Here is a 16024-nt window from a genome sequence, read left to right as displayed (position 1 = left end):
GCCTGGATATCTAGATAATCCTCCCAGGAAGCCCTTTTATCTTCTCAATATGAGCTGAGGGTGGCACTGTGGTCAGATGACTGGAGGGGACACAAACACACTGGATGGCTCAGAGGGATGCAGAAAGAGAAGAAACAATTATGTGTGTTGGACTTTTAGTCAGTGTGTCGATGGGAAAATGTACTCACTGCTTCTTTGTCAGCTTTTTTGGATGCCAGGGTCTCATTCTTGGCTTCAAACTCAGCCTGGATGTTGTCTCTACGTCTCATCACAGCCTGGGACACACCAGTGAAAATTTTGGTTTTTAACAAAACTTGCTCAAAGTCATATTTTTTCCAGAAATCACTAAATGTCAAGGGACCTGGACTTGGTGAGTGTGAGTTTAAGAATATTGCTCATTTTTAGACAAATAGTGGGTTCAAGCATCCGGACATCTCTGTCGACTTAGAAACTATGTACAATGGTGGCCAAAAATATGGGCACCCCTGCATTTCTGTCAGATAACACTTCTCCCAGAAAAAAAAGTTAAATCCGATACATTCCACACAGAACCCCAAAAATGGACTGGACAAAATTATTGACACCCTCAACTTAATATCAGGTAGCACACCTAGGTTCGAATCTCGGTGCCGGCAGTCCACGTGTCAAAGTGTCCTTGGGTAAGACACTGAACCCTCCCCCCCATTGCCCCCGATGGTTAGAGCCATCGGCTGAGGTGGCGCTGCAGATGGCTGCTATCGCTTCTGTACCGAAAACAAGTTCCTTTTCTGTGTGTAACATACTTGGCCAATAAAGGTGATTATCCTTATCGGACCAAATAACCGAGGCTCTTTATCCACTATGTGAATAATCCTTCATTGCAATGTGATCTAGTTTTCTCCTTTGTCCACGTCCAGGGAGATCAGCTACGGCGCCATGGGCTGTAAACTTCTTGACAGTGTTGTGCACAGTGGACACAGGAACAGCCAGATCTCTGGAGATGGACTTGTAGCCTTGAGACTGTCCATGCTTTTCCACTATTGTGCTTCTCAAATCCTCAGACAATTCTTTACTCTTCTTTCTTTTCTCCATGCTCAGTGTGGTCCACACCACACAAAGGTTGAGTCAACTTTTCTCCATTATAACTGGTTGAAATTGTGATTTCTATATTTCCAGCACCTGCTGATCACTACAGGTGAGTTTTATTACAAATTAAAGGAGCATCACAGACTGGAAATAGAACTGTTTCTGTTGATGTTGAAAAGGTGTCAATAATTCTGTCCAGTCCATTTTTGGAGTTCTGCGTGGAATGAATCAGATTATGAGAAAAGTGAGCTTGGCAGAGGTTTACACTGTCTGAGTGCTGTCTAGTATGATAAAAACATTTACGTGAATTATATCTATACAATACTTCTGTTGAATATGAAATTATTGCAACCTTAAATTGTCTTGCATAAAGTACTGTCCTGTGGCTGTTTTTCCAACTATTTAGACTCAGGCACAGTAAAGCACATAATCTAAACAAAAACAACAACACAAAACACACTATCAACAAAGAATGCACACAGTATGTGCACAATTTTAACCCTTTGTTATTCCACATTTTCAAAGATATGTTCGGGTATTACATTTTTAACATAAAACTTGCCACTAGACTCATAATAACATAACATCTGGCTTAATGCAAGTGATCAAGCATATCAGTAACTGTCAGGTGTCTTTGCTGTCACGCTGCAGTGTCTGCACTGTATTTTATTGTGCTGACAACTGGTACAGCTGCATACTATTTCTTTTAATTTTTCATTCTTTTTGTCACCGCTCGTGTGGCAACCAGCGAAGTGTGGGAGTCGTGGAAACAATGTAGAACACAATGTGAAACACAATAATAACATTACAGGAACACAAGGAATGAGACTTCCCCACATGCCTGCTGCGAGGACGCTCCAGCATCTTTTTTTAAAGCTCTAGTAACTTAACCTTGCTGCCTGCAATGGTTTTCATCATTAAGGCTACCAGGACTTTCTGCAAGATGTGGCTGACTGTAATTGGCATGCTGGGGCATTTCAGTTCGTAACTGAGCCTGCACTTGCATGATCAGATGGATGTGCACCACAACAGGGTAAGCGAGTGACATACGGTAGATCGTTGTTCATTATGTGAAGCTGTGCATGCACAACTCCGATAAACAGCAAATGTGTTTGTACAGACAGTTCCTACTTACACATTTAGAACTTGTTGTGCAGATACCTTGACAAACGAGGCCCTAGGACCCCCATATCTCATTTTGAGTTGAATTTCAGACATCATCACTGTGGTCTGGGCTCACCTTTAGTGTCTCACCACAAAGGACGTATTCGTGTAAGATGGGGAGCAGGACCTGAGACAGATGTTGGATCTGCTCTTCTGTTTCCTTACTGCACCGCTCCACACAGCTGGCCACATCCTTCAGGGGCTCTGCCAGCTCCCCCTCTAACCCTGCCCACTGCACGTAGGTTGGACTGTACTGCTTCAGTTCATCCAGATACTCTATAAGCACAGAGAACACAGGTAAACACAGTCCACCTGGATGTAGCTACAGTTCTCTGCTGTAAATCATCTGTGGAATGAATCAATGGTTACACTCCAAAAAATGTGTCTATCTAGTATCCTTGTCCTATAAGTTCCTATGGACCTGACCATGTAATGCTTTGTAATTCAAAAATAAAATAAATAATAAATTCTGTATGTGACAGGAAACAAAGTAGAGAAGCTAAACCTGGAGTAGTGTGTGGTTTGTGGTTTGTTTTTGTTTAAAAGCCTTGAAAATATATTCACTCAGTTATTCTTCCTGTTACCACCAGGAAAACGGTGAGTATCTGGATGCTCGTGATATTCTTTTTTGTTTATTATCACTTATTTATTCAGAATTATTAAATACTTGATCTACTGATTTAGCACTGTACTCTTATAACATCATCAAACTCAGCATGCACAAAAAAGGTATCAAAATCAGTTGAACTTTTTCTTTCTTTTTTTTAACATGAATTCTTTCATACAAGAACCTGACACCTTTATTACCCACCAACACCACTGACACACTGGTCAAAATTTTGGGGCAGTTATACTGGTAGTGACTAATGTAGCCTGGAGCTTGTAGTCTCAAACAAAGATGAGGAGTGAGCTACAGAGACCTGGTAAGGTTACTTCTTTCTAACTCCACACCCCCAGATTTCTTTTTCACTTTCAAACTTGTAGTACTCAGATATTGCCATGATATTACCATGTAAGGCCATTAATCAGATACTTCTCTCAGGCACATGAAATACTTTCACATACTACTGAAATTCCTCTCATATTCTAATGAAAATTACTGATAGCTCTCATATTATACTACAAGTTACATGACGGAAACCCATGGGCATTTTCAGCAGTAAGTAGTAGTAGCTCAGCAGTTCCCAAGAAACCCTCAGTCAGCTACAGACCTGTCACCCTGACATCTGTAGCTATGAAGTCCTTTGAAAGAGTGGTGTTGTCCCATCTGAAGGACATCGTAGACCCCCTGCAGTTTGCCTACTGTGCAAACAGGTCAGTAGATGATGCACTCAACATGGCACTGCATTACATCCTGCAGCACCTCAACTCCCCGGGGACCTATGCACAGGTCCTCTTTAACCCCTCTGTTCAAGTTTGCTGATGACACAATGTTCAGCTATTTATCAGCTTTCATTCAGCTACACAACACTGTTTCACATATGCGTTAGCATTTCCCAACATCTATGAAGACACACTAAGGGGGAAAAAATTGGTGGAGTTTATCTTTTATATTTGAAGGGTAATTTGCAGGGGCTTTAAAAATACCTTGCTGCTGAGCTCTGAACCAGCTGGAGCTAAGTTGATTAGATGCAGAGTGAGATAATTATGACATGCATCCTTTTTCATAAGCTTTAATAGACCTTAAATTATGAAAATGACTCGTCAGGGTGCTGCTGTACTACCTCGTTGTTCCTTGATGACCCTCTGGGTGACTTTGTTCACAGAGCAAATCTTGTTGCTGAAGTTCTCCAAATACTCCTGCATTAGAGTGAACTCCTCTGGCCGGCTGCTCAGACCTCGTACCGAATTGGCCACTGCTCTCACAGTCTCCCCCATTCTGCTCAGGAAGCCTGCACTCTGTTTCCTGTGAGGCGCCAGCTCCTGTAAGAGATCATACCAAAGGGCTTTTTTGAAACTGTAAAACACTCATACCATACACAAGTTAAGTCCTCAGAACCCAGCATTTTCAGGTCAAGCTTAGCTTATTTCTGTTGATTTGCATTGGGTTACTTTTGAAAGTTCATTTCTGCTGAAGCCTCTGGACCCCCCTAACAATGACAACATGGGCGACAGTCTGAGATGTTCAACAATACACTTACAAACACATTTAAAGCTCACTTATTATCATGTTGCATCTCATTTGTACATAGAAATGTAGTTTCAGTAGTGAAACTATTTCTTTGAAAGCTATTTCTTTTTTTGTAATATACAGGATGTTAAATTGTACGCTGGTTGTCACGACCTCGCTCAAAAGCCATGACAAGCAAAGGAGACACAGGTTTCAAATAAACAAACCAATCATTTATTTTTAACACAGATTCCAAATAAGAAAGAATTTACAAAGAAACACTAATAATGTGCTATGTAATCAGTCTCATTAGTGGTATATGGATGAGTGAAAAATGAGTGTTAAAGCAGCATTGGAGGAGAAAATAAAATGATGTGCGCAGAGCCATGGGTCACTGGGCCCAGGTGCATCCAACTGCAGTGGATTATTGTCTCCAACTACCTGTCAAAACAGACAAGAGAGCAAAAGAGAAAGAACAACAAAACAAAGAACAAAGCCAGGAAACTGTCACATGGTGTTTGTTGTGTACATACTTTAGCTGATATACAGTACAATGTGATGTACTCTGGAGTGAAGATACTGCACATGTCACTATGAACCCAGCCCCCATCAATGCCTTGATTCCTGAAGAGGCCTGAAACAGGGTCATTTTAATGCTTGAGTGTGTGTGTGTGTGAGACAGAGAGAGAGAAAGAGAGAGAGAGACCTGTGCCGTGAGGAAGACTTTGAAGTGCTGGTTGTAGGACAGGATGGGATGCTCAGAGATCTTGTTGAGGAAGCGGTGCAGCGCTTTCCTCCTGGTCTCAATGAAGTCATTGCTGAAGCGTTCCACCATGCCCTTCATCACAAACTTCTCTGGCAGCGGCTGAGGAGAGACCCACGCTTAGTACTCAGTCAGAGAGCCAAACAGTGGCAGCACAGAGTCCTAACTTGCACCCAAGAAAGCAAACGTTTGATGGTTCAGCACTCAGCATTTAGTTTAAAAAATTAAAATGAAGCACCTCCAGTTTTGACTTCCTTACTGAGAACTGTTTTTTTAATCCTTAAATGTTTCTTTTATCCTAATCCTTCTTTTTCATACTAGCTGTTTTACACAACTTTAGGAGCACACCACACTGCATTTCACTCCACATACTAGTTTGTATATTTGACAAATAGTAAATCTTTGAATCCTTAAATCCTAACCGATGTTCAATATACAGACACACAAAGTCAACCGTAAAAAGTACACAAGTAGAAAAGACCATATCATATAAAATAAAGACATCTGAGGACAAAAAACTTTTGTTCTGCATTGTATAATCTCTACAGTAATCAGTCAAGGACTGATGACAAACAGTCACACCTGCTCATCCAAGCTTATCGGCTTTGTCAGAGCTGAGGAACACACAACACCTGTTGCCAGAAACGTCTGCAAGAATCCTGACCTCAGCAAGAAACTGGAAGCTAGCGGTGAAAGCAGCAAAAATTTCTCTAGCGCATTACAACCACCACCCTACTCCGCTTCTCTGGGAAGACTCCACCGAGCACATCATCTTATTCTAGCTGATGGTACCTTGGGAGGACATCCTGGCTGAAGCCTACTGTATATGAGAAAGTTGGCCATGTACAAAGACCTAATTAACCAGTGCAGAGAATCACGTTGGAAGGGGAAATGTCTATCAACAGAGACTGGATGTTGAGGTTCTGTGGCCTGATCACTGACGGGAGCCTTCAGCACAGTAGGTATTGATGGCAAAAAGAGATTGTGCATCCTGCCATGATGCCTATCTCCAGTTGCTACCAAGCTGTAGTATAGCTCTGCTGTTGTGAATCTGGATATCCTGAAAATACTCTCTCGCTAACCCTTTAACTAAGTCTGGTACTTTAAGATAAGCTAGTGCTTGCCACAGTAGGCTGTGTGGTACAGAACCAAAGGCATTAGCTAGATCTAAGAACGCCACAAGCAAATGTCTTTTTTTGCTCTTTGCTAACTGAATTTGATGACAGATCATGCTTGTGTGCTCCAAGCATCCAGAAAAACCTGATAATCCAGCTTTCTGCAGTGAGGCGTCAGTGAGCTTATTCCTTTTTAGGTAGCTCGACAACCTTTGGGCCACTACAGTGAAGAATATCCATTTATCTTAGAGTCCTTTGTATGGGATAATAGCGTTTAAGTTAAAATGTGATAAAGAAAAGCCTGCAGTTCCATTTCTTCTCCACAAATTCAAACGCTTAAAAGATATAGTTAATTAAGTGTAGACAGAAGAGCAGTCAACTAAAGAGAATCATCCAAAACTCTGGTATGGTGGAAGTGAAGCCCATAGTGCGTTAAGGAAGTAATGTGGTGTGTTAATACATACATGGATGATGAGTGTTGGGTAGTTTTCTTCCAGTTTGCTTCGAAGCCAAAGGAAGTCCTGGTAGCGCCGGTGCACCTCATACTCACAGGAATCAAACTCACTCCGGGTGGTCTGAAAGAAGTTCTACATCAATACCAGGCCCCCCATGTAGGTTTAACATCTCTCAGAGCAGCTGGAGCGTTACCACATATACTGTACTTGGTAGTGTTTATGATACACCAAACTGAGGCAGTATCCCTCTAACTCCTCATACTGAATGAACTAGAAGCAAAAACCCTGCTGCCTGAGAGCAGAACAGCTAACTGCTAGCATGCATCGCTTTAAATATAAAAAGCAAATAACTGAATTAACTACACCTACACAAAAATGAAAATTAAAACTAATTTTTTCATTTTATATTTACATTTTTCAATTATGCAGTAGAATGGAAACACTGGCAAATGCTTTTATTTGCACATGTGAGACCAAGCACTGACTCGCTACTATGAGATGCTTGATAAGATCATTCTTTCATGCAGTATGTGCAGGGACATGTACTGTTACCTTGGTCAGGACCCTGTACATGATGAAAGTTTCAATGGCTGTGACGTGGCTCTCTGGGTTGTCAACGGTGATGAAGATGTCTTTGGTGTTGCCATTCTGCTGCTCCTCGTCATCCTCCTCCAGTCTGTACTGGTTGACCATGGAGCTGGGAGAGTTGGGCATGGAGCTTCCATCGGCCAGCGATGTGCTCTGTACCAATGAGATAATGGCTCTGTTAGCACTGCTTCTCTTGCTATAACAATGTGAGATGTTAGAGAGCAGCGATCACATGCATGCAGTTGACTCTCTCTTACCTCAAAAAGTGTAAAAAAGTTGCCTTCTGGCATCTTTTTTGAAAAAAAGACTGACCTCATGTTTTTTGTGAGGCAGATACAATATATAACATCCAGTCCAGCGCTGGGGCCCACTGCTGTGTTTTTAATAGTTTTGGGACAACAATGGAGCTCTACAGCACAGAAAATGAAGCAAAACCTGGCTTCACAGACATTATGGAGAGCACATAAAATTCAATGTTTGTTAGAGATGCACCGATCGATCATCAGAAATCAGAAATGGCCGGTTTCGAGTGTGGCCGGCCGATCACTCTGAGATCAGCACATTCAATAGTGCATAGCAAAACCGAACTATTAATAGCTAATTGATATCCCACAGTACTTCTCTTTATTTAACCAGGTAAAAAACCCATTGAGATCACGATCTCTTTTACAAGGGTGACCTGGCCAAGAGGTCAACAACACATGTCGTCAATACATAAGTTTCAATACAAATCAAAAACATTAAACATTTAAACAATCAAAACCATAAATACAATAATCAACAATACAACCAATTTAAAAACACCTACACTGACCAATAGAGTCGTGTTGCCTAAGAGCCATAAGAGAATAAAAAGCTTTAACTGAGCATAATTCAGTAAATTTAAAATCTGCTTGGAAACTATTCCACGAAGAGGGAGCGGCAAATCCAAAAGCTCGTTTCCCTTTTTCGGTCCGAACTCTCGGCACCATGAGCAGTAATCCATATCTATAGCAACATTATACTTGCAGTTTCTTGTAAAAGTTTGATCTGTGCACATGATTAAACTTACCAATGTGACATTTTCCAAAATACAATGCAAAAAACTTATAATAACAATAAGGTCTAGACCTTACTTTGTAAAGTGCCCTGAGACAACTTGTGTTGTGATTTGGCGCTATACAAATAAAAACTGAATTTTATTGAATGTCCTACATGGGCAATAATTATTTTCCTCCTGGCAACCCTGATCTGCATTGAGATAAACCTTGGTATCATCTCATCACTGTGCATTGAAGGGAAAAGTAATTTAATTTGCTGTTGATATTTTATTTAATGCCTATACTGTATATGATCTAATTTATTCATTATCGTGAGTACATTTGACATAATTAAGTATAGGGTTGGAGGGCAGTAATACCGTACAATGAGGTTATGAACCGCTGTTAATGTTCATACATCATACAGTACCATTAGCTCATAGCTCATATACCGTTTACTGTCTCATGAGTACTTCTCTTTATTTAACCAGGTAAAAAACCCATTGAGATCACGATCTCTTTTACAAGGGTGACCTGGCCAAGAGGTCAACAACACATGTCGTCAATACATAAGTTTCAATACAAATCAAAAACATTAAACATTTAAACAATCAAAACCATAAATACAATAATCAACAATACAACCAATTTAAAAACACCTACACTGACCAATAGAGTCGTGTTGCCTAAGAGCCATAAGAGAATAAAAAGCTTTAACTGAGCATAATTCAGTAAATTTAAAATCTGCTTGGAAACTATTCCACGAAGAGGGAGCGGCAAATCCAAAAGCTCGTTTCCCTTTTTCGGTCCGAACTCTCGGCACCATGAGCAGTAATCCATATCTATAGCAACATTATACTTGCAGTTTCTTGTAAAAGTTTGATCTGTGCACATGATTAAACTTACCAATGTGACATTTTCCAAAATACAATGCAAAAAACTTTTTTTTTGAAAAATGTATATTTAATCTCATATGAATGATATAGATAGCTCAATAGTCTATAGATCAAGGATATTGGATCTAGACAGTTAAATCAGGAAGCCTATAATGCCTCTGTTATAGGCTGACAATATTGGGGGGGGTCATCTCACTGGTGTTATCCTTTAAATCATCTGCTTTAACAAGAGGCACACTAGTTTAAAGGTCAGTGACCACAGTTTCACCACCACACTAAATTCATTATCCATTATACCATATTCAATGTGGGTGTCAAGTGGAATGCTGTAACATACTCTGAGCACACAGAACACATAAGACTCCACATTGACAGTGGCTTAAAGTAACAGGTCTTCATTTTAGGAAATACACTTATTTGCTTACTAGCAGAAAGTCAGAAGGGACGATTAATACCACTTGCATGGTGACACTGGAGACATAGGGAACAGTGAGCCTAGCTCTGTCTAGAAGTAACGAAATCCACCTAGCACTGCCTCTAAGCCCTCTGGTTAACACACTGTGTTACAAAAACCCAAGTGCACAAACAACATTTTGTCATTTTACAAGAGGTTGCATGTCAGGCTATTTGTTGGCTGCTGTAATAACTTTCTCAAGTCTTTGTTGACTGGCTACTGGTCCTAGCCAAGAAACAGTGAGTCCAAGTTTTCCTGGCAATTTTGTGACATTCCAGGTATTTGTACTAATATGTGGTTGTTACTTTTGGCTGCAGACTGTCAACATCTTTGAATCCACTTCTACACAGCAGACTGTACGACAGTGCAAATACAGCAAGTTTCTGTCAGAACAGAATGCATTTGTTCTTCCTTCCCAACGCTGCCTTTCCATGACTCACATTCTTGTTGGTCCTAAAAAGTTTCTTGTTTCAAAACATTTTACTCCGCGTCTATCACACACATTAGATTGATTTACACAACCTGTAGGTTAATGCACAATTGTCTTTTGTTGTGATGAAAGAGACTGCCCAGCTAATACAATCACTACAGAATCATTGTCACATAAAAATGAGAGGTCTGAATCGATACTATGATCTCATTGTGATTGCTCATGCATTTTTCAGGGAATATGGAGTATTTTTAACATTTACTTATTGCAGACTGTTACATTACACTATACTATTATATGCATTAATGTAACAATGTGTATGGTATTTCACACTATAATGACTGAATCCAAAAAAACTCTTCACTGAATGGAGGTACACGATTGGCCAACTTATGCAGACTGTGACTGTTATGACTTTCCATTATGATTTTCAACAGTGATTTGCCCAGTCTGTCATTGACTACTAACTCGAGGAGCCATCTGGACCTTGTGGGCGCATTTCAATTTGAAAATCTATCCAGATGGTATGTGGGGTTAGAATTTTATAAGGCTTCATAAAAATACTGGACTGAATAAAGCCTTTTTGGTCCATCTCCTCTGCCACACACCAACAGTACTGTACATTCAGTACTAAAGAGAGAAACTGTAGATGTTCTGTTGCTCCTCTTCACTCAGAGCAACAGAACAATTTATAGCAGCGATATTAAAGGAATATAAGCTTTGATTCCATGATTATAAACATTTCAAGCAACCAACAGTAATATGGTCAATGGTCAGCCCGCCATCAAAACAACATATGTCGGAGAATCACTAGAGTCATTGAGATTCAGCTGCTGGGGACCATGAATGTCTCTGCAAAATCCCGTGGCAATCCAATAATTGATGAGATATTTCATTCTAGAAAGCTCAAAGTGGTGAAGCATTGATCAATATTCAGTAGTTTCAGTATCAGTGGTTTTGTTATCTACATACAAAACATTTTTTATTAAGTCATTTCATCTCATTTTTAAGAATTCTGGTTGCTGAACATCCAGACTTACAGTATTTTAAGAAATCTTATTACGTGAAAATGTCATGACTTTATCTCAGATAGTGTGAGTTATCATCTTCCTACAAGGAGCTCTCACTCTGCCTCTTTCTGCAGGAAACACACAGAACGTCTCTAATCAGTGTGTTATTTGAAATGGAGCAGTACAGTTTATTCAGATCAAATAAAGAGTAACCAAAATTAACAGCTTTATTTTTGTGATGAACTGCTTGTGTGTTCATAGCCTCAGGGGGAGATAGAAACAGCAATTTCTACATGTTTTCAGGTACCACAAATGCCATTTTAAGTTGTGGTGGATTAGACATGACCTGGTGGAAAAACTGTTGACAGCTTTGAGCCTTCATGCCTCTCATACGTTACATTTAAAAAAGCTAGACCACCCAACTGCAATAAGTGACCCTGGACCTGATCATTATGTTGAGGTGCATTAGCATTTTTCCACCCCAGAAACTTAACGAGCCGTCACCTGAAGCTTCCCATACTCGTAATCTGGAGGAACCTGAAGGGCCGATGTAGTCTATTCCATTTTGCCTTTCCACTGTATTTTTTCTAATGTGAATCACTGCTTACAAGACGGTGACCCCACCCTCCTCTCTAAACAGCTGAGCAGACAGTTTCTAGTCAGCAAGCAAAATTCTTGTTAACCATGCTCGCAACAAAGTCTGCCAGGATTGGAGCAGTTTACCAAACAGCCACTGAACAGTCAGAATGCAGACTTGTAGAAAGGTGATGTTGTTGCCACTTTGTACGCAGTCAAGTCCCATTTTACCTCTAATCTAACAAGTCCTCTAAAGAGATATAAATATGTTTACACACTGTGCTTGTAAGGCACTTGAGACATGACAACACAGATGTTTAACCAGTGATGGGCAACAACTCTGCCATCACCATTCCCCCTCAGAGGTGCTGAAATTTAGCTCTTGGAACTCATCTCCAAAGAATGGCTGAAGACAACGGAAATAAAAGCTGAAACCGGGACAAGCAGTACAAATTCCGTTACGTGTCGGTAGGTTCCTACAGTGGAAAAGGCCTGCAATGGGTTTTTCAACTTCTCTTGCCAAGCTCTGGCATGTGCCTAGCTGCAAATGAGCAGTTTTGTTTCCAGTGCACTGTAATGCATTGTTTTGTCTTCCACATCTTGATCACACAAGGGTCTTATTAGCCTCCCTTGTAAAATGGAGCACTTGGTACTAGGCGTTTGTGGGGAGAGTTCTTTTTCTTTTGAAAAGAGAAGACTAATAAAAAGATATATATTTCACTATGTGAAATTTATTATGCATTAACGTATCAAAATAAGCATGTGCACATGAATCTTCACTGTTTAGGCAAAACAGAAAAGACTGTCCTCAACTTGCCGGTATACAATATTTGTATGAAAAGGTGCTACTATCTAATTGGTCAAAAACTGTTGGGGAGAAGCCATGGTTTAGACTTAACTCTCCCATTATTGGTCCTTCAGTCCATCCATCCTCCAATCGTCCTCTCTGCTTCAATGGGCGTGGACTGCACCCTAAAAGGGGAGGAATACCTATACTGTCTTAATTTCTACATAGACACTCACTTCTTCCTTTGTTTCCAACTAACTGCTCCATTTTAGGCATTGCTTTCCGGTTCCAGTAAAACTGCTCTGGCTGTGTGTGCATATGGTTCTACCTTTGAAGTTTTCTCCTCTTCCTGCCTTCAGATCTAATCTCTGGTTTCTAACCATAGTATCCCAGTGAACCCTATTTCCCTGGTCTCATCTGCCAGGTGGTGATAGTAAAGTAACTGTGGACCCTCTTTGCCAAAGCTGTAAATCTAATGAGATTCAGTGTTTTAGTGAACCAGTCCCTTTGATGTTAAACAGTGCTCCAGTTGGCAAACACTATAAATATTGACCAGTGATTTAGTGAACACATAGGGTGATATGTGACTACATAAACATAACTGTGAGATTAAAGTATATATACTTATGTATGCTATAAAATAAAAACCTTAACTAATTCTAATCATATCTACTTAAAAATAAAAATCACCCTAACACGTTCATTTGTTGTACATTGTATGTGATAGACCCTGCGATGGACTGGCGGCCTGTCCAGGGTGTACCCTGCCTTCGCCCGATTGCTGGCTGGGATTGGTTTTGATGTTAAATGTAATGAATTTCCCTCGCATCACTGTCATGATTACACAAATTCACCAGTGCAGTCACTGTCACGGTGCATATTTCAGCTAACCACGTATCTCGAAGACATTGCTCCGATGAAGGGGAACCTCAGCCCCACTTGGCCCCAGGTGGAAGCGGTGCCAACTGAAAACAGGTCAGCACAATTACCCCGTGATGTTAGAAACGGATGGAAATGGAGGCCAACGCATGACCACCCAGCTCTGCATGATAAAAGCTCCTTTTGTTTACATTTTGATCTAAATCAAGCCCAGCACAACACAGAAACAATGTTCAGAATAAAGCCATTCACCCTGATCCTCTCATTTCTCTAAAGCCCTACCATGTTCACACATTAGAGAATACATTATTTTAAAAAAGCAAGACAATCTACAATATCTTTACAGTATGTTGTGTAGCCTATGCTCATTCTACACCAGCTCTAATTATACCATAAAATATATAACTGTGAGCCAAACACACATTTAGACTTATAGCTCTGTGACTGATGAGCAAACAAAGAGTGAGGTTCTTGAACAGCTTGTCAAGTAGTGACAGGATTAGTAAGAGTCCAGTGTAAGAAAAACATTCCCAATGCATGTCCTTGGTTATGTGCACAGTGATCTACATGGCCCACACACATAACTCTAACTCGGCCTATATAAAATCATAAAAACATAACCCCCCAATATTCATCAGTTCAATATTATTTTAACTTGAAATTGTTCAATCAAGCTCAAATTAATTTCACTGAAAACAGGCAACCCATGGCTAACAGTCAGGTCTTGTTTTTTTAAGCCGAACTGAAAAGCGGAACCTCTAGATTAGATACAGCTCTAAAATGCTTTTTTCTATAAGGCGTAAAGTTCTGTAGAAGAGAAAATGAACGTGAAATTACAAAAAAAGTGAACGGATTTGGCGTTAGCCTTGCCTAGAGGCAACATCGGGTAGGACGGGTCCTAAAGTCCGCTCATCAGCTGATCCTGGACATTTGGCTTTCTTCCGTCTTTACGCTACAGTGTGTGGTCACGATGGGTACCAACACGGAATGGCGCTAAGTTAAGGTCTACATTCAGTACTGACTGGACGAGACATGTGAACCAGCGTTATTTCTTCAACGTCCCTAAGTTAAGGCGGTACCGTGTCAGGGTCAAATCCACGTAGCTACAAAGCCAGTGCACTGTTTGAAACTGAGAGTCCCAAGCTCTCGGCTTCTTTTCTGCGAGTTTTTCTTTACCTTGCTGAAAACTTCCAGGTCTTCGTCTTCGTCCAGGTCCAACATGTGTCCCGAGAGGTCTGCTGGGACCGTGTGTTCGCTCATCTCACTTTCAAACTTTGTAAATGAACTGAATTCATCAAACAGACATGCGAGATAAACTTCCACAACTTGAGAGAAACAGAAACACGTCAAGAGCGATTGAGATCTGGACTTCCTCTAACTGATTTCAAAATAAAAGTCATACATAGCTTAATAGTAAGACGGTGTAATGACTGATTCAACCTGATCAAAAAAGGGTTTTTCATCTACCTGTTTTTCTGGTTGAGTGGGTGGAGTGGTATATTATTTAATGTAACTACACATCTACACACTGTCACTGTCAAAACAGTAGAGAAGGAAGTGGACTTTGAGATGATTCACATCATTTTCATCCTTATCAAGCCATTCAGTGGCCCCCTAATGCCCTATGGGTGAGAGAACTATCACCCTGAAGGGACCACTCATTTATATCATCCATCTTATTTTGAAGCCACTTTCTGCTTTTATGTAATCCTCACCTGTCCCAGCTTTACTCTGTTAATTCATATTCATATTCACATTCATATACCATTTAAAGGTATATTCAATTTGCTTTGTTCAGTTTAGGAGCTGGTTTGTCTGTGATACTTCCTTTGTGTTCCTTATGTGTTTCTTCAAATCAAAATCAAATCAAATTTTATTTATATAGCGCCAAATCACAACAAAAGTCATCTCAGGACACTTTACAAAGTAAGGTCTAGACCTTACTGTTATCAATATTATTACATAGGGAAAACCCAACAAATCCCCCTTGAGCAAGCACTTGGCGACAGTGGGGAAGAAAAACTCCCTTTCTTGCCCTGTGCGTTCTCAGAAAGTTTTCCCTGCGCCTTGTTTCCCTGTGTGGACTCTGCCCCAGCTCTCTTTGTTTGTTTGCCACATAAACATTTGGTTTATGGACTTTAGTTTCCTTTTATATGGTCAGTCAGCTGTTCTTTGTATCCCGGCTTTTGTTTCTGTGCCTGCTGCTACTTGGTCTTTGTTAATATGTTACTATAGTGTTTCCTCTCAAGTTTGTCTGGTTTTGCTTAGCTGTGTTTTTCTAACCAGCATTAGTGTTGTTTCCTGTGCCACCTTTGTTGTTTGCCTGCCACCCCTGAGCCAGTTGTATTTCTAGTTCGCTTATCTTAATGTGTTAGTTTATGTATGATCTTGTTCTCTTGTAGTCACTCTTTCTATTAGTAAAAGTCGTCGCCCAACCGGAAGGTTGAGGGTTCAAATCTCGGTGCCTGTAGTCCACATGTTGCAGTGTCCTTGGGCAAGACACTGAATCTCCAAAGTTGCCCGTGATGGCGGCGCGCATGCAAGCAGTGGCCCGGGCCCCTTGGCTCCAAACAAAATTTCGTTGTACAGTATGTGTCACACTGTTACAATGACAATAAAATAAAGCTTCTTCTAAACCCTTGTTCTCTGGCAGTGGCAACCCTGTGTTGTGTCTGCATTTGGTCCTCACACTAAACCAGCTTCTTCTAAACCC

The 16024-nt window shown here is 40.5% G+C and overlaps 1 protein-coding gene across 1 annotated transcript in view; it reads right to left on the bottom strand.

Annotated features, from left to right (window-relative positions):
• Window positions 1-14685, bottom strand: part of snx7 (sorting nexin 7) — a 24740-nt gene extending 10055 nt beyond the window's left edge. The window contains exons 1-7 of the mRNA XM_020608981.1: window positions 14488-14685; window positions 7225-7413; window positions 6682-6792; window positions 5046-5204; window positions 3954-4152; window positions 2306-2505; window positions 189-275 (exon numbers count right to left, since the gene is read on the bottom strand). Of these exons, the coding sequence (XP_020464637.1) occupies window positions 189-275; window positions 2306-2505; window positions 3954-4152; window positions 5046-5204; window positions 6682-6792; window positions 7225-7413; window positions 14488-14571 (1029 nt within the window). The 5' untranslated portion in view covers window positions 14572-14685. The remainder of the gene's footprint in view (window positions 1-188; window positions 276-2305; window positions 2506-3953; window positions 4153-5045; window positions 5205-6681; window positions 6793-7224; window positions 7414-14487) is intronic.
• Window positions 14686-16024: the final 1339 nt, after the last annotated feature.

The sequence above is a fragment of the Monopterus albus genome, unplaced genomic scaffold (genome assembly GCF_001952655.1).
Source record: "Monopterus albus unplaced genomic scaffold, M_albus_1.0 scaffold96.1, whole genome shotgun sequence".
NCBI lineage: Eukaryota > Metazoa > Chordata > Actinopteri > Synbranchiformes > Synbranchidae > Monopterus > Monopterus albus.
This window is presented reverse-complemented; position numbering and strand designations above follow the sequence as displayed.